Here is a 25081-nt window from a genome sequence, read left to right on the forward strand (position 1 = left end):
TATACACAAAGGAATATTACTAAGCCATTAAAAGGAAAGAAATAATGGCATTTGTTGCAACATGGATGGACCTAGAAATTTTCGTGCTAAGTGAAGTCAGTTCAGACAATGAGACACAAACATCAAATGCTTTCACTGACATATGGAATCTGAAAAAAGGACGCAATGAACTTCTTTGCAGAACAGATGCTGACTCATGGACATTGAAAAACTTATGGTCTCCGGAGGAGACAGTTTTGGGGGTGGGGGGATGCACTGGGTGTCTGGGATGGAAATCCTATAAAATTGGATTGTGATGATCATTGTAGAACTATAAATATAATAAATTCATTAATAAAAAAATCTAACATTCTTCTACCCAGCAAAATCATTTATTCCCTTTAATAAGATGTACTATTATTTCTCTTTAAAGTTTTATACTTTAAAATAGCCTGTCTCACAATAATGCATATGATCATCATTTAGCTTGGGAATAAATTCTTTTAAATATTTCTTAAGACCTGTCTGTAGCTTCTTATAAATCAAACCTAATGTCTACAATTTATCACACTTCATATTTTAATTTTTAATATTACCTTCACCAATATTCTTTTATTTTAAATGATGTAATATATTCAAGAAGACCTCTTCCAAATTAATTAGATGACAAAATAGCCGATAATAAGAAGGAAAGTATGAGGTGGAATCCAAATAACAATTAGAACAGTGGGATGTTGACCACTTATTCTGTTGCTTCTTAACATTATTCATTCCTTGTATTAATCAGTGAATTTAACCTCTCAGTTTGATGTTAGCTGATACGATAAATTCTACTTAGAACTTTAAAACAGTGATGTGATCTTCAAACATATCATTAGCCTTCCCTCCATCATTAATCTGCTAATTTAAAACTCATGCCTTCAACAAACCTTTATGGTGCAACTACCAAAAAGCAGGCACTCTTTGAGGCTCTTAAGAGTTCGGTTTTGAACAAGAATGGGGCCTACACATGAGGAATTCACTATCTAGTAGAACACTGGGCAAGTCTAAAACTATGAACAGAATTGAGATAAACCAGTGGTACTATGTCAAGAACAACTTCCACTGGAATATAAGTCATAATTAATTCTTCCTGGAGAGGTGAGGAGTTTTAACATTGCACTGTATACCACTGACACAATTAAAGTTAAATATGAGAAAGACCAATATTACCGTTTACTTTGTTAATATCATACTAAACAATATCAAATTTAAAAAACCATCAACAGCAACAAAACAGATTTAGAAGAAAATCATTGGACCTTGCATGTCATACTCTAATGCAGTGATGTCTTATTCTTACATCCTCATGCCTAGCTCAATTATAACTGGACCACTGTAGGTACTAAAGTGTTCATTATGTGAGTAAATGAATAAAGTAAATTGTGTTACCAACTTGCCCCTATCTATCCCAGTAGTCTCCTTGACTTCCTAGCTTTGGAATGTGTCAGTCCTCTATCGTATAATCAAATTTCTGGTCCATACCTGCTTTGTTTTTCTTATTCTCTTTCTCTGTGCATTGACAAGATCTCCCCATGAATGTATATAAACATACACAGACACACAGACACACATAGACACACACACACACACACATACACACAGCAAATAAGGCAATATAGCTTCTTTTGCCTCTCTCTTACCTCGAAGGTCAAACTATGTTAAATAGAGGGAGGAACACCCAACTAAGAGTTTTACAGTATGGGTAAAGAAAATCTAAGTCACTCCTGAGAGAAATAAAATTAGATGTGTCTGCTCTGCTTTGTCTTTATTCCACAAATATATGGCATTCTCCTCAGAGGATAGCAGCTATCGTAATTAATATCTTAGTACTCTCAATATTCATATGGGCTCCCAAATAAGAAAGAAAGTTATTATGCTGTTTGCCTAATCCTGGTTTCAGTTAAATATGAAATACCAACATGGTAATTTTTAAGAATAAAAACCAATTTTGAATATATTCTAATGAAAACTATGAAAATGGCCATTTTCTAAGGTAGTTTAAATAATAGGATAGATAATTTCACTGGCTATGTTCTCCATTAACAGTTATTAATCAAAAATATTTTTCTCATATGTTTTAGGTATTATGATTAGAAACCACTAGACTATCAAAGAAAAAAAGCTAACCTCAAATGCAGTGCATATGATATGAAATAACATAAGGACAACTTTAAAATAAAAGACCAAGAAAAATTTGAACATGTACCTAGGATCAGAGAAACATGCTCTTTTGATACTGCGTAAACAAAGCACATAATCTTTCTGGGGCTCAGTTTACTCACATGTGAAATGCAGTGGGAAAGAAAAGCATCCCAGACAGATGGAAGAGCAAATGCTAAGGCCTTAAATTGTGTAATAGCCCTCTGGATGTTGTGCATAATTAGTACTGAAGATAGAGCCAGAATAGAAGCAGAGCAAGCAGTTAGCAAGCTCTTCCTGTGGTCAAGGAAGGAGATGAAAACTATTTGACTTAGGGTCATGGCTGTAAAGAGGGAGAGGTACCAAAGACCTGGAGATATATTCTGAAAGTATACCCCACAAGGAAATAAGATGGATTGAAATTTAGGGATAATAGGGATTGGTGAAAGGATAATTTTCAAGTTTTCTTTGAGAAAATGAAGAGAGTTAGAAGAGGTTATCTCTATGAAGATATTTGTTCAAATGCTCATTTTCATGTAAAACATAATGATATAGAAAATTTCAGTTACAGTTTATATTCTGATACAGTTCATGTTAATATTATATTTGAAACAACCTTCAATTTTGAGGCAATTAGTTGATAGAGTATTTTACTACAACTGAGAATACTTCATTTTATCCATGTTTAAAGCTGTTTAAATTACCAACTTAAAGTAATTTAAAAGACTGATTTAATTATTACAAAGATTCCTGATTCATGCCTTTAATGTCACTGCAGACAGGGCGATTCAAGGGAAAAGAAGAAACACCCTGAATTCAACCATGTGTTTAGAAGACAAATTAAATCATCTTTTAAATAGCCCCAGGATGGTCTCAGTCATTAAAGAGTAAAAGGCTAATAAAACAGCCGTTCCTACTAAATAGTTTTCTAAGTTTTCTAAGTCGATGTCCTCCCCATATACTTTATTGTCAATATATGTTACCTTTATAGAAAAGCAGCTCTTCTCTAGCTCTCAAAAAGGTTAAGAACCCAAGTCAACTTCTTTTGTTCATGTTGACTTAAAATAGGTTAAAGAGTTTTTTTTGTTTTTTTTTTGTTTTTTTTTTGTCTTTTTGCTATTTCTTGGGCCACTCCCGCGGCATATGGAGGTTCCCAGGCTAGGGGTCAAATCGGAGCTGTAGCCACCAAGCCTACGCCAGTGCAACCTACACCACAGCTCAAGGCAACGCCGGATCGTCAACCCACTGAGCAAGGGCAGGGACTGAACCCGCAACCTCATGGTTCCTAGTCGGATTCGTTAACCACTGCGCCACGACGGGAACTCCTAAAGAGCTTTTTCTTATGTTGGAAGTGATTAACTGCACTGGGTTTAACTTTTAAAACACCATACTCAAAAAGCTATGAGTGTCATTGTGTGTGTGCATGCATGTATCCACACATGTGGATTTACAATGACTTTGGCCAAAGTGAGCTGATCCATCAGTCCTAATGACAGATTTAAACAGGAGAGGGGAAAAAAATATCCAGAATTTTTTTATTAGAAATCACACATGTTAAAGAGAAATTAAAAAACTACCAAACCTGACTCAAAATGGTGAAGCACTTTATTATTTAAGAAATCAATGGGCTTTGAAAGAAATAAGGAAAGAGAACAGCAGGTTAGGCCCCTATTCCAAAAGCGCCTTCACTTCATTTCTGGATTGATGCATTAAAGTCCAGTGAATAAAATTAAGGAAGCCAAGTAAGGACAACTATATAGATTCAATGGATTTTGTGCTTTCTACTTGGCTGTTGGCTTATACTGAACTGTCAATTCCTTGGATGATTCTATACCTTTTTCTTTTTTATGCATTTGGAATATATAGCACTTTTTCTCACAAAAGGTTATCATTCAATAAATGCTTGATGATTTGCATTTCTCTAATAATGAGAACTGCAATTATTAGAGAAATGCAAATAAAAATTACAATGAGATATCACCTCACACTAGTCAGAATCAAAAAGTCTACAAACAATAAATGCTGGACAGGATGCGGAGAAAAGAGAATGTAGGTTGATTCAACCACTGTGGAGAGCAGTATGGAGGTTCCTTAAAAAAACAAATATAGAACTACCACATGGTGCAACAATACTCTTCCTGGGCATTTACCTGGAAAAACTGTAATTTGAAAGGATACATTCACCCCAAATGTGCATCGCAACACTGTTTACAACAGCCAAGATATGAAAGCAACCTAAATGTCCATAGACAGAGGACTGGATTAAGAAGATGTGGTACATACATACAATGGAATATTATGGCGATGAAAAGAACAAAATAATGTCATTTGCAGCAACATATAGGGACCTAGAGATTTTCATACTAAGTGAAATAAATCAGACAGAAAGACAAGTATCATATGAGATCATTAATACATGGAATCTAATAAAAAATGATATGAAAACTTACAAGACAAACACAGAATCAAAGATTTCTAAACCAAACTTATGGTTACCAAAGGGGAAATGTTGGTGGGAGGTATGGATTGGGAAGTTGGGTTAGTATATACAAAGTATATACAAAATCGATGGGTAACAAAGACTAATTACTATATAGCACAGGGAAATCTACTCAATAGTCTGTGATAGCCTACATGGGTTAAGAACCTGAAAAAGAATTGGCATATATATGTGTATGCATGGATGATTCATTTCTTTGCTGCTGAAACCAACACATTATAAGTCACCCATACTCCAATAAAATTTATTGAAAATAATACAAATAAAAATAAAATAAGTGATGAATTAAAATGAATTTTTATTTGATAAAATAATGACCCTGAGGCAAATATATTTTAAAAGCTTTTTTAGTGTCCAAATTACCAGAGAAATGCAAATCAAAACTACAGTGAGGTACCACCTCACACCAGTCAGAATGGGCATGATCAAAAAGTTACAAGCATTAAATGTTGGAGGGGATGTGGGGAAAATGGAACCCTTCTTCATTGTTGGCAAGAATGTAAATTGGTGCAACCATTATGGAGAATAGTATGAAGGCTCCTTAAAAAACCAAAACTAGAACTACCATATGATCCAGCCAATCCCATTCCTGGGCATCTATCTTGAGAAAACCATGATTTGAAAAGATATGTGCACCCCAAGATTCATCACAGCACTATTTACAATAGCCAAGACATGGAAGCAACCTAAACGTTGATCAACAGAGGACAGAAAATGTGATACATATATACCATATAATATTACTCAGCCATTAAAAAAAAATGAAATAATTCCATTTGCAGGAGCGTGGATGGACCTAGAGTTTATCATACTAAGTGAAGCAAGTCAGAGAAAGATAAACACCAGATGATGTCACTTATATGTGGAATCTAATAAAAATGATACAAAAGAACTTATTTACTAAACAGAAACAAATTCATATATGTATATGTGAGATAAGTAATAAGGACCTACTGTATAGCCCAGGAAACTCTACTCAATATTCTGTAATAACCTCTATGGGAAAAGAATCTAAAAATGAATGGATATATGTATATGTATAACTGATTCACTTTTGCTATACACCTGAAACTAACCCAACATTGTAAATCAACTATACTCCAATAAATTTTTTACAAGTTTTTTTTAGTGTCTGAAACAAATTAAAATGTCAGAAATAGAAGTAGCGGCTCCAAAATTTCCAGTTTATTAGTGGTGTGGGAATATCCACTCATTGGAAAAAAAGACCCAAGTCTATCTGGCCACACACCCAACATTTGCATTCTGTAAAATCATTCTTTTTATTTTTAATCTATATGCATTCAGTAAAAGACACATTATTAGGAAAAATAATATATATCTATAATAATGATGGAAATGGCTTTATTAAGTAACCAATGTTTAGGTCATGGCAGCAAATTCTAACTTTAAAACTTTTCATTTATTCTGCAAGATTAAAGTTCTCAGAAGTTTTTTTGTTTTTTTTTTTTCTTTTTAGGGCTGCACCTAGGGCATATGGAGGTTCCCAGGCTAGGGGTTGAATTGGAGCTACAGCTGTCGGCCTATGCCAGAGCCACAGCAATGCCAGATCTGAGCCATGTCTGTGACCTACACCATAGCTCACAGCAATGCTGGATCCTTAACCCACTGAGCGAGGCCAGGGATTGAACCCCCAACCTCATGGTTCCTATTCAGATTTGTTTCCACTGCACCATGATGGGAACTCCAAGTTCTAAGAATTTTTATGGTTATTCAATGTCTCTTGATCAATCTCAGAAAATATTACTTCAAACAAATGAAAGCATTCCTTCAAGCAGTGATTACCTTTGACTGCCATTTTCTTCACCAAAAAATACTAAGGTGAAGAAAAATGGAGGGGTTATTATATTTTCTTCCTTTTGGATTTTTTTGTGCTTAAATATATGTTTCCACTTGCTATTAATACAAAGATACTATCATTTAATAGAAACTTTATATCATATATTACTGAAATCTTGCTGCAACTAATATTTTAAACCATCAGATTCACTTATGTTACAAAAACTTAAAGATTGATTTCTTATCTCCTAGTTCCTTAATATTCTATATTTTATACCTTTATTCTCATTTTTTACAAGCAGTTCTTATATGTTTTGGTGGAAGAAAAATTGGAGATATGATAGTGCAGAGGCAATTAAATATAATTATTTGATTTGTCTTATTCATTTTTATATTTGTTATATTTGAAATTGTCCTAATTTTCAGTCTTTTTAACGTAGTTTCTACACCAAGGTTCTCCAAATACCCAAGTGCTCAATGATTCTTACTGTTCTAGACTAGCCTTTCCCTACTTCCTATTGTCTATGTTTAGACTCCCTTCAGTTAACAACAACTACACCAAGATCATGGCTTACTATCATGTTTTAGGTGGTATAAGGGTACATTTATCAAGGGCTTCACCACATGCTCTCGCCTACTGAATATTATTAATTAAAAAAAGGACAGTTCTCAAAAGATTTCAAAAGTTCCACTCCTGGAGTTCCCTGGTGGCCTAGAGGTTAAGGATCTGGTGTTGTCATTGCTATTGCTTAGGATACTGCTGTGGCTCAGGTTCAGTCCCTGGCCTGGAAACTTATGCATGCTGTGGGTGCTTAAAAAAAAGAAAAAAAGATCCACTCCATTTCCTGAGGCATTCATATGTATTCACTCTACTTTAAATGCTTTTACCTATAGCATCTCTACTGATAGAACATATAATGAAACAGTTTTTAAAACACTTTTCTAAGGTGTTCACTTGTCCAGTTGATCCTATACAGATCTAAGTTCTCAACTGGCTCAAAAAATAAACCCATTCAAAGAAAAGTGATACAGAGAAACTTAGATAGTCAAGCCTAGATAAAAAGGCATATTTTACTTAGTCCTTCTTAGGATCCTCTTTCTTTCTCTCTCTCTCTCTCTCTTTTTTTTGCTAATTCATATTTTAGAGATTTCAGTTTAGATAAGAGATATTTACATCACAAGCTGATGAGGAAATATTTCAGATAGTGAGGGAGTTCCTGCTGTGGCACAGTGCGTTAAGAATCCAACGGCAGTGGCTAGGGTTGCTGCAGAGGTGAGGGTTCCATCCCTGGTCTGGCCTAGTAAGTGAAAGGATCTGGCATTACTGCAGCTGTAGTGTTCACAGCTGTAGCTCAGATTCAATCCCTGGTCCGGGAACTTCCATATGCCTTGGGTATGGCCATTAAAAAAAAGATAGTGAGATGTTTTGGCATACCTTAAGTGATACTTTTGCCATTTAGGGTTAACCAAGAGAAAGGAAACGGGAATATATTCATAACTGGTTAGTGTTTCTCTTTTATAACTTTAGTGTGGCTTGGATAGGATCCCAAACTTGCAAGATTTGTAAACATCCTTCCAATTTGAATAATTATTTACATATTCTCTGAGGGAGTAAAAAGACAAAATCTAGTAACTTTCTTAATCTGGGCTCCCATTTGTGTGACTTTTACATTTGTTTCCAGCATATTTGGAATCAAATGATTGATGTCCCTCCTTTTAAAAATAAAGTCAGTTAGCTCTATAATAAAGAGAGCAACTTTTTAATCAATGCAAAGAAAAAAAATTCAGAGAAGAGGGAAGAAATATTCTGCCTTACAGAGTTCCTGTAGTGGCTCAGCACAAATGAACATGACTAGTATCCATGAGGATGCAGGTTCAATCCTTGGCCTTGCTCAGTGGGTTAAGGATCCAGCATTACTGTGAGCTGTGGTGTAGGTCGCAGACATAGCTTGGATCTGGCATTGCTGTGGCTGTGATGTAGGCTGGCAGCTACTGCTCCAATTTGACCCCTAGACTGGGAATCTCCGTATGCCGCGGGTGGAGCCCTAAAAAGGCAAAAAAAAAAAAAAGAAATATTCTGCCTTAGAATTATTTTCTGTAGTACTTACAAGCAGGGAACCTCAACTTCAACTCACTAGCTGAATGATGAGGGCAAGTTACTTAAGCTCTTCAGTTGTAAATGGCCATAATAATAGTGTCTACTTCCTAGGGTTGCCATGGGAATAAAATAAAATTATAATTATAAAATGTTAATTATTGCAGCCAGCACTTATAAACGCTTAGTCAATATACCAGAACACATCAACATTTCCGTTCAAATGCTACTCTGGGTTTCAGAAGACAAGAGTTTTTCTGAGATTCTTGGGAACCAGTTCAAATACCCATAGACTCTTAAATAAAGTTATGGTTGCAGAAGAAAAACTCTCTATATTTCCACAAGTGTGCTAATTCACATCTTACAAATACTATGACAATCACAGGAATAAGGTATTATAATTATGAACCAGTCTTCAGGAGAATTGTTAAAAATCTTCAGTGTAACTGAATCTATGTGTATGCATATGTGTGTATAATGTCATCACTGAGGAATTCAACATATAGTTCAAGTTTACTGTGAGGTATTAGATTATATTCTGGAGCTCAAGGATATCAAAGGAATACCACCCAGAAATCTAGCCATGAACCAGCAATACACCTCAGATCAGGAAACTGGTATGAATGGGAAGGTCACAGGAAGAAAAGTAAGATTTAAAACGGGGAATTATTTAATTTGGGGATAGTCAGCATTTACCCCAGAGGCAGACAAGCTCTTCCTAATTAAGATAATTCATAGGAATAGAGACATAACATTTAATTTCTGCAATATACCAGGCACTTGACATGATTGGGATTCTATTTCTGAAAGTATATTATAGGCTAAATACTTAGCAGGTATTACTCAATCCTTGCATTTACTGTATGAGGTAGACATTGCTGATTCTAGTATGCACATGAGAAAAACAGACTCAGAAAGTTTCCCAGTACCATATAACTAAGGAAAGGCAAAAATAGGACTTCAACACAAAACTAGTTGGCTCTATGAGTAAAAAGGTTAAAATCAGGCTAAGCTTGCCTGGGAAAATGACCAGAGAATCAAGTTTGCCTATAACTACAGAGTTGAGATAATTGGGAAGATTGTGTTCCTTTTGTTTGCTAGGCAGAAGTATTCTTAGGTTAATAGGTAAGATAGGCTGTGAACTGACATGCAGGCCCTTCATCCTCTGGTACTAGAATGGTATTAAATATTGGTAGAAAACAAGGCTAGAGATTCTCTGTGTCAAGCAGCCTTCACTTATCCTGGCTCTTGACCCATGTGGATAAGGGATAAGTGTGTGTGTGCTGGGTGTTTCTTGGCCACTCAATGATGCAAAGATTCCACGCCAGCATATCTCCTGTCTTGTGTCCTTCCATGCAGCTAAGTAAATGTAGTATTAGGTTGAATCCCATTGCATCTATGAATATAATTGCCATTTTGATCCCCTCACAACTACAGTGATACTGCAGGCTCCAATGATTGTTATATCCTGTCACTAAAAGATATATATTTGGCTGAAATATAGACTGTTTAGCAAAACTAATCCTAGATAAATTGCTTATGATTAAAGCCAACCTATTTCTGGCATTGATATCAGCACTCATGAAGTTAACTAAAGCCATTTGCTGCTTTTAAATGAATTTATAAGATTACAAACTCGTACTGTGAAAAATTATTTCACTGCCATTTTTAATTGTTTCCTTACTTTTCTTTTATTATCCCTTTGTTATCATTAAAAAAAACTCTGGAATAAGAGGCTTTATCAGCTGTGCCGATGAAAGAGATACTTAGTAGCTAAAAAAAGGGATCATCAAACCCCTGAGGACAGGGCACAGAGATACTAATTAGGATCAAAGTGAGAGAGGAAGGGAATACAGGAAAAATAAATAAAAGGACAAAGAGCCAGGGACCACCTCTGTACACAGGTTTTTCTGGACAGCTCTTTGGTGGAATCAGTGTGTACGTAAGCATCACTCTATCACAAACATGTCCATGAAGTAATAAATAGAAGGGATGGAGAGAGAGAGCTGTGCAGACAGCAGATAAGGCAAGTCCCTTAATCCTAAAAGAGAACGTTTTTGGTAGCCAGTCTTATGTGACAGCTAGTCTATTTCTATTTTATCTGGTGGAGGAACCATTTCTCATTAACGACAAGGCTGTTAGCAATAAGCAATGCTCCAGTAATTGAAAATTTGAACAGGTCTTAGCAACCTCTTGAGGAAGAAAATACTAGAGGCCTTATAAAACCCTGGAACAACAGATTCTGGGTTTTATCCTCTGAAAAGACATACCTATGGAGACAACTGTTCTATCAAAGCTACTTTTACTTTGGCTATATGAGAGTCTCACCTGATGACCTTTTAAAAACTGCTGGTTTCAGGACCCCACCTCCTCAGAAAAATGAAATCTAAATAACTGCTCCAGCCCTAATGTTTTCATAATCCTCCCCCAGGTGGTTTTTACTGGGCAGCCCTGTTGGAAGGAACATGGACTGTGAGGAGAGGTAAATCTGGACTTGATTCCAGTTCATTTTTCTATTGGCTGTGTGATCTTGGTTTTAGATGAGCTCTCTAAGCCTCAGTTTTTCCATCTATAAAATAAGGATAAACTTCCCTAGAATTGTTGTGTAAAAAGAAAAAAGAAATGTAACGTTCCTAAAATGTGGTTGTCCCACTTAAATTTGAGTTATATTTTACCAAAAAGAACCTTGTATATTTGAATTTCTATCATTGGTGGTAAGTTAGAACAAAAACTTTACGGGAAAACTGTGCTTCAATTTGAGGTAAAAGTTTATTCAGCAATATTTTAAAAATATGTCACAAGAATGATACTGCAGAACAGTTGATTATTCCTAAATAATAAAAACACTGGATTTCAACTACCTTTTTAAATTTTAATAATATGTAACATACCCAAGCACTTAATAGATGTTACAGTTTTCTCATTTCTTGAGTGGATAGCATATGACCTACTAATCCCACAAGTTTGCCATGAGCCAAAAAATCTAAGAGTATACCATATTATTTTTAAGTATAATCACAAGACTACTGTAAAGTTTCTGGTCTCTTCTATAAGAATTAAATCCAATTTTTAGGAGAATTAAATTATCCTGTTATAAGAATTAAGTGGCATCAACACTTAAAGACTCTAGTTCATTACTATTTTATCCAAATACTATTGTAAACTAACATATTTTCATCTTATATTTCATATTCCAGCTGTTAAATGGTCCACACATTTTTATAGAGAAATGATTTAATTGGAAAACATACGTAACCTGACACTTATTTTCCTAGTACTCAGTTTTAAGGTTTTTAGATATTCATTTGCAAGTTCTGTGATAACTTCTATTTTTTTAATCAAACACAGTTAATTTCATTTTGGAAACTAAAAAGAATGAACAAAAATATCCCAACTATAAGACCATATGCTTTATTTTCAAACATCATTGATTTTATTTAAACCTCATAGAAATTTCAAAATTATTTATGCCATTTTATTATAATTTTCTAGTTGTTTAAATATTCCAATACTTTTAATTAAGTCTGTACTTTGCCATAATAAATAAGAAACACAAATATCAACTATGAAATACTTTATTCAAACTTGCTAATATCTCACTTATTACTTCAGATCTGAGCCCTATTAAAATCAATTAATAGAAGAACAACATTTTTTTTCTAATATATTTCCTTAATAGTCAAATGGACCAACTCCAGTGATGATATACCTGGGGACACTATCCACAAAATATCTATTATATGTCATTTGGCATTGGAACATAGTGGATGCATTTCCCAACAGTTTAAATAATTTATAGATATCATGTTAGCCGTTCAATACTGTTGACTGTGACTGGATAGGCCTAGGACATTATGTTTCCCCCACTTGAACAAAAACCAGTTGTAAAAAACATCCTGGCAAAGTAATTAAAAAGAGATTCCCAGTTACCTAGGAAAGGATTATACTCAAATGCCTTTGAATAAATTTGGTATAGAACTTCATCCATACTGCAAATCTTAAATCACATGATTAGATTATATTTCACTATTTAAATTCCACAATCAAGTGAGAAAATGTATTACGTCTACAATAAATAAATTCCTTTGATTGTAACAAATAAACCTCTGAGACAAAAACTATAAATTGGTTGACCATTTTCCATAAAGTCAAAATTGTGATACATTATAAAGGAACATAGAGATTAGTAGAAAATATCAAATTATGGTAGAAAGGGTAAGTCCAGACCATACACACACACGCAGATATCATTTTTAATGTTTTGCAGGTCTCCTTATTGTCTGAATGGGTGAATTTAGGACAGTTACATTCAATTATTTCAGTCAGACAAACAACTGAAGTGGATTGGCAGAGCAAAAATCATGTCAATTTATTAGTAATTGGTTCAAATTGTCCTGGAAATATCTGTTTTCTATATTATCTGAGACATGAAATTCATTCTCTTTCTCTTCTCTCTCTCTGTCTCATATGTCTTTGTTAGCGTTTCAGGCTACTGAAAAGCATATATTAACATATTTATTTTTAAAATTTCTGTGGCACTAAACAATTTGAAAGATCTCCATCAGGATATCACAACAGTAATAATGTTAATATAATCATCTGTGTCACAATATTGATGTAACATCATTATCCTCATTTTACTGGCAAACTTTTACCCATGTAGAAAGTTTTCATTTATTTATTTTGCTATGTATTACAAAGTATCATTTCACTGTCCCTTAAAGATTTTTCTTCTACAGTAGCAATGATAAATCTGAGAATGTCTCCAGACACTCTGGTAAAGTCATCGTTAACTCAAATTCATTAAAGTATATTAAAGTGGCAGTATATAGTCAAGGCTAGTTTTGCAATGTGCCTGCCCATGGAAAAAAGAAGTGTAAAAAAAGGACAGTTCAGGATAAAACCTAAAAAATAGTCAAGGATATTTTAATAAGCACCCTAACTCTAATGATATGCAGGCTTGGAATATGTTAATCACATTTCTCTGGACTTCTGCATGGGCCATCAGTTTTTCTAAAGCCTCATTATTTATCAAGGCTAGTCTATGTTCTAAACAATGCTAATAACAGTATATATTTAAATTATTTTACACAGTTATTTCCCAAATTCCTTTGCTAAAAGGTTGTACTGAATATACATTAAGCAAATGAGATGGCAACACTAAATCGACTAATGCAGCCCATTCCTTTGCTAATACAGTAATGCCATCTCTAATTTGCTCATTCCAGCCGCAATCCACTGAAGTTCAAAATTAAAGAAATATTTTCATTATTATTACATTTAACACTATTAAATGATATAATTTGGTTTTAATGATCAATTGTTAATGTTTCTTTAAAAAAGAAACCCTGGAAAATGTGGTCTCCTACTGATATAATAGGAACATTATCCTGTTATTATTATATCTGTATAAGCATTGATGATACTTTCTATTTTCCATAGAAGAATAAGTGGACTAAGAACTGTTCTTCCAAGAAACTCAAGATTTAGTTTTAGATAATTACAATTTGTAACATCTCTAACATCTGCCAGAGATGATGATATAAATCAATAATATGAAACAGTATAAAGTAATATATATTTCATTCTTTGTCATCAAAAAGGCAATGGCTATTTTCATTCACATATGTACTATTAAGATCCTGTTTATACATGGAAAAAATAATCTTTTTGCACTGCACAGAGTCTGGCTCTAAAAAGTGTAAGATATTTTCAATAATAACTTTTGGTTGAAAAGCATGGGGAACACCAGTATATCCCAACCTCATTACATTCTCTGAAAACAAAAAAAGAAAAAAAACAATCTAAATGATATGAAAAGAACATGTTCATAAAAAGTTTGAATTATTTATGTTAACAACATCCTTCTGAGTCAGTATGGTTTTACTTTTTCCATTTTAACTTAGTATAAACTGCTTATTAGCATTTCTTATTGTTATAGCATCAAAATGTGATGAACAGAACAAAGATGGAAAAAAAAAAAAACAACGCCACTTGCTCAAACAAGTGATATCAAACCCAAATAAGAGGACCTAAGGAGTTTCTTCTCTTTTATAGCAAAAGCTATGTATTTTCTCTTGAATATTTTTTCTAAAGACTAATCAAGTGCATGCATGCAAGGTGACGCCAGAGATCATTCATTAAGGAGCAAAACTTTCCAAAAGACAGAGATAACTCTTGGAAAAGTAGACTCTAAAAACAACTGAAGAAGTGATGCAAAGATTAGCCAGGGAGAAAATAGAACCTTTGTTACCACCCTCTCACAGTTAACATGAAGTGGATTAAAACCAAATTAAATGGTCTGTGAATGTCGTTTTGAGGTTACAAATATTTCTCAAAACCCCTAGTGTTCATCGAATTTGATTCTCAACACTCAGCTTGCATTCTAAAGTCACCCTGGGTTACCAGCAGATGATGTGCACATCATCTTGTACATTCCAAATGGAAATGACTTAACTACAGTCAAAATTCATCTAGAACTGGCACAAACTTTTATCCTCATTTTTTTAATTCCCTTAAAACGAACATCTTTACTTTTGTTATTCACAAGGAAAAGCTGACAAAGCATTCTCTTAATGCAGATAGTATTGTGTGGATTTGCAAACAAACCAATTTGTTTGAAACTCAGGGAAGCAAAAAATGCATATGAAACCCACAGGCACGTACTATGCATGTCTTATATGGAAATCATGAGAAAATGAATCGAATGATTCACACAATAGGATATATTTTGAAGGAGATAAACCTTTTATATCTATGAGCATAAAGATGCATAAATAATTAAATAATTTTACCCTAGTCGCACTTATTTTTGCATATGTTAACATTTAAACATACCAGAAACAGCTCCTGAAATTGCTTATGCTAATGCCTACTGTCACTCATTTGAAAAGGCAATTCCACTTAAAATCAAACCTCAGGCCTCAAAACACCAGTTAAGGCCAAAAAAAGCACACCAGAGTTGATATAGGCAAGATATGAAAAGCTCCAAATTATATTTCAATGACTTTTTAAATTTATAAATCAACCCAATCAACAAAGAAGATGTTTCAAATTCTAAAAATATCTTTGGGCCAGTATTTTTTAAGCCAGCTATATCTTCAATACCCCTATATAAAAATCTTCCCAAATATAAAGCTAAATGTTTCATTAGCCTTCTAAAGGGCATATTAGATATGAAGTAAAAATTGCTTTGGAGAATAGCTGACATTGTCTTGCATAAATAAAGAACCAATATTTAAATAAAAATATGAACTTCTCAAAGGTAATTGTTATACAGGGCAGGCAAGAAGTCAATGAATCTCCCCTGTGAGATACATTGAAGATTCTTAGATTTCTATGAGATACTACTCTTTCTTTTGAAACTGACTAATCAGTAAATAAAAATCCTTATGATTCAGTTAATGTTTTTTTCTTTTTACTATCATTGATATCATCTCTTGAAAAATACTGAGCAATACTTTTTTTTTTGTCTCTTTGCCTTTTCTAGGGCCGCACCCGTGGCATACGGAGGTTCCCAGGCTAGGGGTCGAATCGAAGCTGTAGGCACCAGCCTACACCACAGCCACAACAACGCGGGATCCGAGCTGCGTCTGCGACCTACACCACAGCTCACGGCAAAGTCGGATCCGGATCCTTAACCCACTGAGCAAGGCCAGGGATCGAACCCGCAACCTCATGGTTTCTAGTCGGATTTGTTAACCACTGAGCCACGAGGGGAACTCCTGAGCAATACTTTTTTAAATTTTGTTTTATTTTTATTAGAGTATAGTTGATTTACAGTGTTGTGCCAATTTCTGCTGTACAGCATAGTGATCCAATCATACATATACATACATTCTTTTTCTTATACTATCTTCCATCATGTTCTATCCTAAGAGAAAGGATATAGTTTCCTGTGCTGTACAATTGAACAATATTTTTAAATGCATATTTGGGTATTTCCCTAACATACTGGCAGGAACTGATAGATGTGTAAAATATAAAATTTATACAGAATCTTCATCTTATTGAAAGTCATAAAAATTTTTATAAACCATTTTAGAAGACAAAATGCTCTTTGAATTGGAAAAGAGACCATAAATAGCAAGTTTTCAGATCAAAGATTTCACTGGCAAAAAGAAACTATAACCAGAGTCTTGATCGCTATTCATCAGCTTGTATTTCATTGCATTTGGTTGACTTTGAACTGTTAAGTTTGAGATATTATAATGGAGGTCCAATAGCCTATATGATGGGCATTCCAACATATACTTTCCATTTGGGAGAACATATGGAATTGAGTATACCAGGATATTTTATGCTCTAAAATACATTATTTATGTAACTGTCCTTTTCTGATTATAGATTCATCAACCTACTTTCTGATTATGATGTGGACACCTATCTAGGTACCCCTACCTCACTGACTCAAAGGATGAATTGGAGATCAAAAACCATTTTATCACTTAAAAAAAAAAGATCTATTTTAAACTTGCTCTTACTATTTAATGAAAGAATGGGGCACACATAAAAATAACTAGGGCATATATCCTAGACAATGGGAACAGACTATTGTATGTGGATTTAACAAAAATAATAAAAAAAAACTATTAATAGGCTTATCCTTTAGATTCATACACTACAGCTCTTATCCTCATAGGGTGGAGTTCATAATTTCATTATGTCTGCCCTTTCTACCTCACTGAAATATGCAAAAACATGTATACTGGTATTAGAAGTCAACAGTGAGGTAACCCTCCCCCATCCTGCAAAACAAGGACATATGACTGCTACAATTTCTCCCTTAGAGCTAAACTGGGGCAGAAAGGACGTTGATCACCTGCTGAAGCATTGAAGAGGTTACAGGAGCTATACATTATGTAAAGGAAAATTTTTTTTTTTTTGGGCTTTTGTCTTTTTAGGGCCGCACCAATGGCATATGGAAGTTCCCAGGTTAGGGCTCGAATAGGAGCTACAGCTGCTGGCCTACACCACAGCCACAGCAACTTGGGATGTGAGCGACACCGGAACCTTCACCCACTGAGCAAGGCCAGGGATCGAACCCACGTCATCATGAATACTGGTTGGGTTCGTTAACCAATGAGCCAGGAAGGGAACTACAGGAAAAGAAATATTTCTAATGAACTTACTCTGATTCTAACTTTATAAATATGTTCGTATTGCTATAATTTTCCCTTCCTAAGTCCATGTGCTTGCCAAGAGCAATATAGTGGTCAATTAGATGTAAGTATCCTGGTTCTTGTGATTGTTAAATATATCACTTAAAATAACTGAGCTCCTGCTTTTATTGTTACATCATTTTTTTTTCATCCTGTTTAAAGTTAACTCCCCCACCACTAACATCACCATAGGGATCTGCTAACAGTAAGATGAAGCAATCAGGTTTCTGGGTCTGCAGCACTGAAGATTAGATTCTGATGGATGATAAATTCACCAGTGAAAGGTTGTCCTCTGAGTTATTTCTGAATTTTTCCTGATGGGATCTATGACCACCATTCAAGAATCTCCTTATTTGGGACTAATTCAATATTCCAGAGACCATAGAATTATACAACCCTACCCTAATGTTCAGCTTTTATTATACTGCATATATCAAACTCACTGATACTGCTTCTCCAACTTCTGGGTTTAGAGTGTGGTAAAGCCTCAAGAAACTGAGAATATAGTCTGCAATTTCAAAGAAGTTGACAAACAAAAAAAAGTGCCTCATAGGCTAGAAGAAACGTAGACATCAGGAATCATTATCTCTCTAATCCGTGTGTTTGTAAGATATGACCATGCAGCACCAGAGATAAGAATGACATTTACTTAAGCATATTTATAAAAATATAAATACGGTACTGCCTCTCAACTGAAAAAGCAGAAAATGCATAACCTTTCAATGGAGGACTTCCCCAGAGTGGCAAATTACAATAGAATCAGCACCAGAAATAGACTTCCTGATTTAAACAATAAGCAATGTTATCTTTTATAGAGTGTATGAATGAAACTGGCAAGAGTAGCTAATTAGTTATAGCTGATTAATCTATCAAATCTCTTGGTAAAATAAGCAAAACATGAACTTTTTTATAATTGTGTGGAGTCAATGTACTCTAAATGCAGTATACTTCATCCACGAGGCATATACATTCTAAAAGCTTAGATTTTTTTTCTAAAGTTTAACATTTTAGTTTTAGACATTGGTATTTTGAGAACTAAAATCATATATGAAAATTCATAATATATTTCAGGAAGACAACATTTTAAATATAGCTGGAATACAGAAAAACACATGATGCAGAATTTCTATTTTGTGCTTAGTTTGTGGAAATGTTAAGTCTGAGAGGATAAACATTAAACTATACTAAAAACAGTGGTAGTCCAAAAATGCACTAACCTTCAGGATCCAGTAGTTTCTCTATGCCTAACTGATATTTGGCGACGTTGAATGCATGTTCCAGTCGTTGTGTGGCTGACTGCTGGCAAACCACACTATTCCAATCAAACAGGTCTGGCCTAAAACACACACAAATATAAAGACAAATATAATTCAATTTAAAATGTTTCATGAGACTCACTTTGATTCTGATTTTTGACTGACAACACACGCCCATATTCCTTAGGAGTTGAATGTTCCTCTTCATTACCCCTCAATAACATTTCTCAATTAAACTAGTCACAATTTTAAATGAAAATCCTTCAAAAAAAAAATTTATTCTATCTTATCCTAGAAACAAAAAAAAATGTTAATCTCATCCCATCTCATGGATCTTATTACCAGCCATTTACTAGTATCTTCCAATTCAATAAGCCTAGCCCACACCTCTTGCCTAAACTCCAGATTCTAGATCCATCTGCTTACTCGGTATCTCTACATAAGAGTCATCACAAGACTCAAGCATCCAAAACTGAGCTTCTGATATTCATCCCCATCCCACTATCTCAACCCACCTACTTCGCTTCTACTTTTCTCTTCCTCAATAATCAATGACAAGGTCAAACTTGTAGGTGCTCAGTAGAGAAATGGTAGCGTCAACTTTGATGACTGGTTCACTCTCATACAACACTTAGTTGGAAACATATCTAGAATTTGACTGCTTGCTGCTATCACTGTAATCCACACCATCTTAGCTGGCATAGACTGCATTAGCTTCCTAACTGCTCCCCTACTCTCAGCCTTGACCTTGTTAATTTATTCTCAGCAGAGTTGTTAGAGTGATCTGATAAAATGTTTCATCATAACCTTCTCAAATCCCTGCTATCGGGGGAGTAAAATTCACTGATTGAACTGTGACCTACAAGGTCTCATATGACCTGGCTCCCCATTAACTCTCTGATTTTATTTTTTGCCTCCCTCCTCTTATTCCTCAAATAGACTAGATAATTTCCTGCATTTGGACTTGCTGTTCCCTATGCCTGGAATTGTCTTACCCCAGACAGCGACATGGCTCACTCCTCCACTTCCTTTGGGTCTTTACTTAAAAGTCACATTATTGATGAGTCCTTCCCTGCCCTTCTTCCATCTAAAACTGCCTGCCCCGAAATTAAACTTACACATACTAACTTCCTATCCCTCTTAAATGCTTTATATTTTTCTCATTAGAATTTACTACCATTTAACATGTTATACATTTAATTAATCTTATCTATGTATCTACCTTCCCCATTTGAATGCAGAACATAGAACTATTTTTGCCAGGTTTGTTCACTTCTAGAAACCCAGCCTTAGACATAGGAGAGGCTTAAATATTTACTGGCTATATCAAAGAATGGATGAGAACATACTACATGAATATCATTTTACTTGATAACAGAAAAAACATAGAGGTGTATAAGAGGCAGTTCTCATCCTACAAGGATTTCAAATCTAATAAGGAAAAAAATGCATATATCCTAAGTTACATTCTAACAGCAATAAACACAGATAATAATATATAAGGTTTTCTAAAGTCTTAGAAGGCAAAGGAAGTTTTTTGAGCTTAAGGGAGTCTTAACTGGTAGTTTGGGTTTAGATTTAAGAAAAGTGCTTGAGAATAGAATTGTAAGTTCTTTGGATATTAGAGAATCAAAGTCCTTAGGGAAGGAAAGAGCAGAATGTGCTCAGTCAAGACCTCACAGGACTGGCTCCACTAGGAAATTTCTAAAATTGAGTGGTGGGAGTTATGGTTAGGAGCAGGGATTGGGGTGGTTTTGCAAAAGGTCCTGGCTGTTAATGAATTACAATTTATTCCAACAATACTGGAAGCCATTAGTTAAGTGGTTCTTCACCTTTCCTGGATCACAGCTACCTTTGAGAATCCAAAGAGTGCTATGAAACATGTACCCATACAGAATACCTGTCCATATTTTTAAAAAGAATTACATAGTTTTAGGCTGCTTGGGTCCATCAATGGACTCTTGTTTAAGAACTCATGTTCTGCAAGAGAAAATGTTACAAGGATGGGCTTAGATGTTATTCTCTAAAACTGTAATCACAAATAAAAGTATAACTTTATGTCTCCTTTGACTCTCATTTCCTTTTACTTGTTTCTACCCTGTTTAGTTCACCACAATTTTGTGCATTTCTTAGTAAATCTAATCTTCCCTATACACTCCAAGTTACCAAAAATAGCTAGTAATTTACTAGAACCTAAAATATGTATAAATTGGGACCCGTTTATTATAGTAGAAAGACTATAAGAAATAAAAGTTAAATTCTAGACTATTTTAATGAAGTTTTAATTTTACTATGCAACCTCTGCCCCATATTTATTTTTCCATCTCTCAGTAATGGAAGTGGAAAAGAATATAGGTGGCAGGGTGTGGGAAACTAGTTTCTCACCTACAGAGATTAGTAAATAAGGTTAAATGAGTATGACTTGAAAATAGGATTGCTAAAAAAAAAAAAAGAAAAAGGAGTTCCCATCACGGCTCAGTGGTTAATGAACCCGACTAGTTTCCATGAGGACATGGGTTTGATCCCTGGCCTCAGTCAGTGGGTTAAGGATCCAGCATTGTCGTGAGCTGTGGTGTAGGACGACAGCTATAACTTTGATTTGATCCTCAGCCTAGGAACCTCCATATCCCGTGGGTGTGGCCCTTAAAAGACAAAACAAACAAACAAACAAATAAATAAATAAATAAATAAAAATAGGATTGCTTCTACATTTAAGCCCTTTTCCCTTCATCTCCTTCATCTTCCCCTAAGCCGCTAATAACCTGGGTGAGGAGTTAATCTAAGACATGCAATCTATCTGAGCTTCAGTGTTATTTTAAAAAGAAGGTATACTGAATGGCCTTTGAGGTCTATTCTAGTAGTAACAAAAATCTAATAAAAAGTTTTCCATCTTTAAAATGCATCATTAATTAATATTTTATATAACTGATTTTCACATGCATAAAGAAGTGTAAAACTAACCAACTGAAGAGGAAAACCACATACTTCCCCATGCTAGCCTAGAACATAACTTATAAATAAGAATATGCAACCAAAGATTACCAATCTTTTGAGGAAACTTACATACTGAATGAGACAACATAGCCTAGTAGATAAGCAGAGTCCTCTATGAACTCATATGCTGGCTCTACCACATATTAGCTGTGGAAAGATTTCAGTCCAAACTGGAACTGGAGGATATAAAATGGAGAATTTCATACACACATCCTAAGAAGAATGGAACTTAAGAATGGAGAGCCTGATTTTCTATAAATGACTGTTTTACAGAAGACCACACCTTACCTATCTCCCAGCTAATGAATATCCACCTAGAATCTCTCCCCATCCTCAAGCCTATGAACTTACTGATTGCACTCTGGCTGGACTGGCCCCTCTTTGTGCTCCTTGTCCATGCACACGGCCTGCCCTAAGCCTGAGGGACTCACATGTAACTTGCTACAGCATGTGTTTCCCAAATTGCAAGCCCTCTGCTATTCTCAAATAAGTTCAATTTCTGGTAATTTGAGCTTTCCTTGGCTTATCTCTTTATTTAGGTTGACATAGCCAAATGGTCTCAGATAAGTGATATAACATCTTTGTGCCTCAGATTCCCAATTTGTGAAATGGGGACAAGGATATTAAGTATGTCATAAGAAATAGATGGGGCTATTTTACTTAGAATAGTGCCTACAAAATAATTGCTCAGAAACATTAACTTCCATTACTTTATCCTAAGGTTAATTACATTTATAAAATAACATTAATGCATTTTCAATGTATAGATTCAAGCCAAGAACACCTTTAAAAAGAGATTAAAATGTTACAAATATTGTAGATGCAAGAATAATACTATAATAGCAGAAGTGAAGATGGAGAGGAGAGGAAGAAGTAAACAAAATGGTGATAACTTTCTCATCCTTCATTTCAGATGGTCAACAGATCTTGTCTAAATTGATGAAGAAATGTATACTGCTGTCATTTAAAGTCATACAGGCAATAATTATAAGAATAACATGATTATAACATAGTAATGAATATAGGAAATAGCGAGTTCTCATTGTGGCTCAGCGGAAACAAATCTAACTAGTATCCAGGAGGACGTGGGTTCGATCCCTGGCCTCTTTTAGTAGGTTAAAAATCTGGCATTGCCGTGAGCTGTGGTGTAGGTAACAGATGCGGCTTGTTTCTGGCTTTGCTGTAGCTGAGGCATAGGCAGGCAAGCGTAGCTCCTATTCGACCCCTAGCCTGGGAACTTCCATATGCCAGAGGTGTGGCCCTAAAAAGCAAAAAAGAAAAAAAAAAAAAGAAAGAAAGAAAGAAAAAAAGAAAACAGGAAATAGACGGGGATGAAAAGTAATATTCGTAGGCTTCATATTGAGGAATAAATCCATCTACTGTCAGAAATGAATTAATCAAGAAATAAATATATGAGTTTCTTTGTCGTACAGCAGGTTAAGGATATGGCATTGTCACTGCAGCAGCCTGGGTTGCTGCTGTGCTATGGGTTCAATCCCTGGTCCGGGAACTTCCACATGCAGCAGGTGTGGTCAAAAATAAAATAAAGTTTAAAAAATAAAAAATAAATAAATATATATAATTATGAAAACTATCAGAAAGAATAAAATAATTTTCTGACAGTTACAACTTCTAAGATGTGCCATGTCACTGGGTACGGCTGGGATAAGGAGACAAATTTTGTTTCTTTTCATCCTTTGCCTTCCTCTCTAATATCTTTCCTTTTTTAAACCACATGCTATGCTACTTCTATGGTAATAAATTAAAATAAGAAATTAGGGAGAAAATTTAATTGCACCTTTATACTTATTGCCACTTATTTGCATATTTTGAGCATATTTCCAATCAATTATGATTTGGTTTTCCCACAAAAGTAGAATCTGGCTTCCTTTTAACTGCACTGTAGTTAACTTTGTGTTTTAATTTAATACTTTTAATTTCCTACATATTAAGATAAAATTTAGCCTTAAAGAAATATAAAGGCACGAATAGCCTGATCTTCGGCAAGGTTCTCTATCAATTCCTACGTACCTTATCAAGTTCGGCCCTATGTTCTATATACTCTCACAATTACTGAAATCAGGACACCTCATGACATTCCTAAGTGTACCAATGACAATCACCCTGGAACAGAAAGTTCAATCATTCTTTTTTCTTTAGATAAATAACATGAACATCTGTCAGAGATAAAAAGGGGATGATTCATGAAAGAGCATTATCAACTGTGAGAAACCTCTTGAAAAGTAACCATGTTTTGTATAAAAAAGGTAGTGACTGATGATTCATCCAATATGACAGAAGAATATATAAATGTAGATATTTGGAGAGATAAAGAGTAGGTCAGAGACAGATGTGACAGGGAAACCTGGATGTGTTTACTGTTAAAAATATATTCAGAAGTCATGAAATAGAATATCAACAAATGTAGACTGTGAACATGCTTGCAGGATTCAAGTCTTCCACTTGAAAAGAAAATGTTAATGAGCCAACAAGGACCATACAACCACCTGATCCTTGATATTTCTGTTCATCTGCAAATGTGTACATGAACAGCAAGATCAATACGTTCCAGCCCTTACTGTGAAGAATGCGGCTGCATAAATGTACACTGACTTATAATGCAAAATGAACGTCTCTTATCTCTTCTCATCTGGCCGAGTTGAGGCTGTGGTATATTTTTCTTCGTGTCACAATAAGGAAAAACAACGCATTAACATTGCTTAACATGCCAGTTGAGTGTGAGCTGCCTCCTTTCCAAAATCAGGTTGCTGAGTCCCTTCACCTGGAAACTCAGTCTGGATGGGGTTAATTAAACCCAGCTGGAGCAAGACACCTGACAAAGATGCTTATTTAGAGAGTGTTTGCCCCTGAACTGGTAAAATGGGAAGAAAATTTATATTCTCGACTTTTACAAGCAGGATTGGCATAGGAATATGGTAGACTAGACTTGTCAACAAAAGAAAGATCAAAGTGAGAAAAGATAAGCTGCATTGAAAATCAGGGAAGATGCAGTCCAGTGGCATTTCAAACACAGTTAATGAGGCAATATATTTGACTCGGGGGATTGAGATGGGTAAAAGGAAAACCAAGAAGGCATTCCTTAGAGTAAATGTATTAT

General features: G+C 34.8%; 1 protein-coding gene across 6 annotated transcripts in view; it reads right to left on the reverse strand.

The window, feature by feature from the left end:
- DMD (dystrophin) overlaps nucleotides 1-25081 on the reverse strand; it is a 2144556-nt gene that overhangs the window by 1721028 nt on the left and 398447 nt on the right. For all 6 annotated transcript variants that reach the window (XM_047764837.1, XM_047764839.1, XM_047764840.1 and 3 more), the window contains exon 7: nucleotides 18931-19049. In XM_047764837.1, the coding sequence (XP_047620793.1) occupies nucleotides 18931-19049 (119 nt within the window). The remainder of the gene's footprint in view (nucleotides 1-18930; nucleotides 19050-25081) is intronic.

Source organism: Phacochoerus africanus, chromosome X, assembly GCF_016906955.1.
Source record: "Phacochoerus africanus isolate WHEZ1 chromosome X, ROS_Pafr_v1, whole genome shotgun sequence".
Taxonomy (NCBI): domain Eukaryota; kingdom Metazoa; phylum Chordata; class Mammalia; order Artiodactyla; family Suidae; genus Phacochoerus; species Phacochoerus africanus.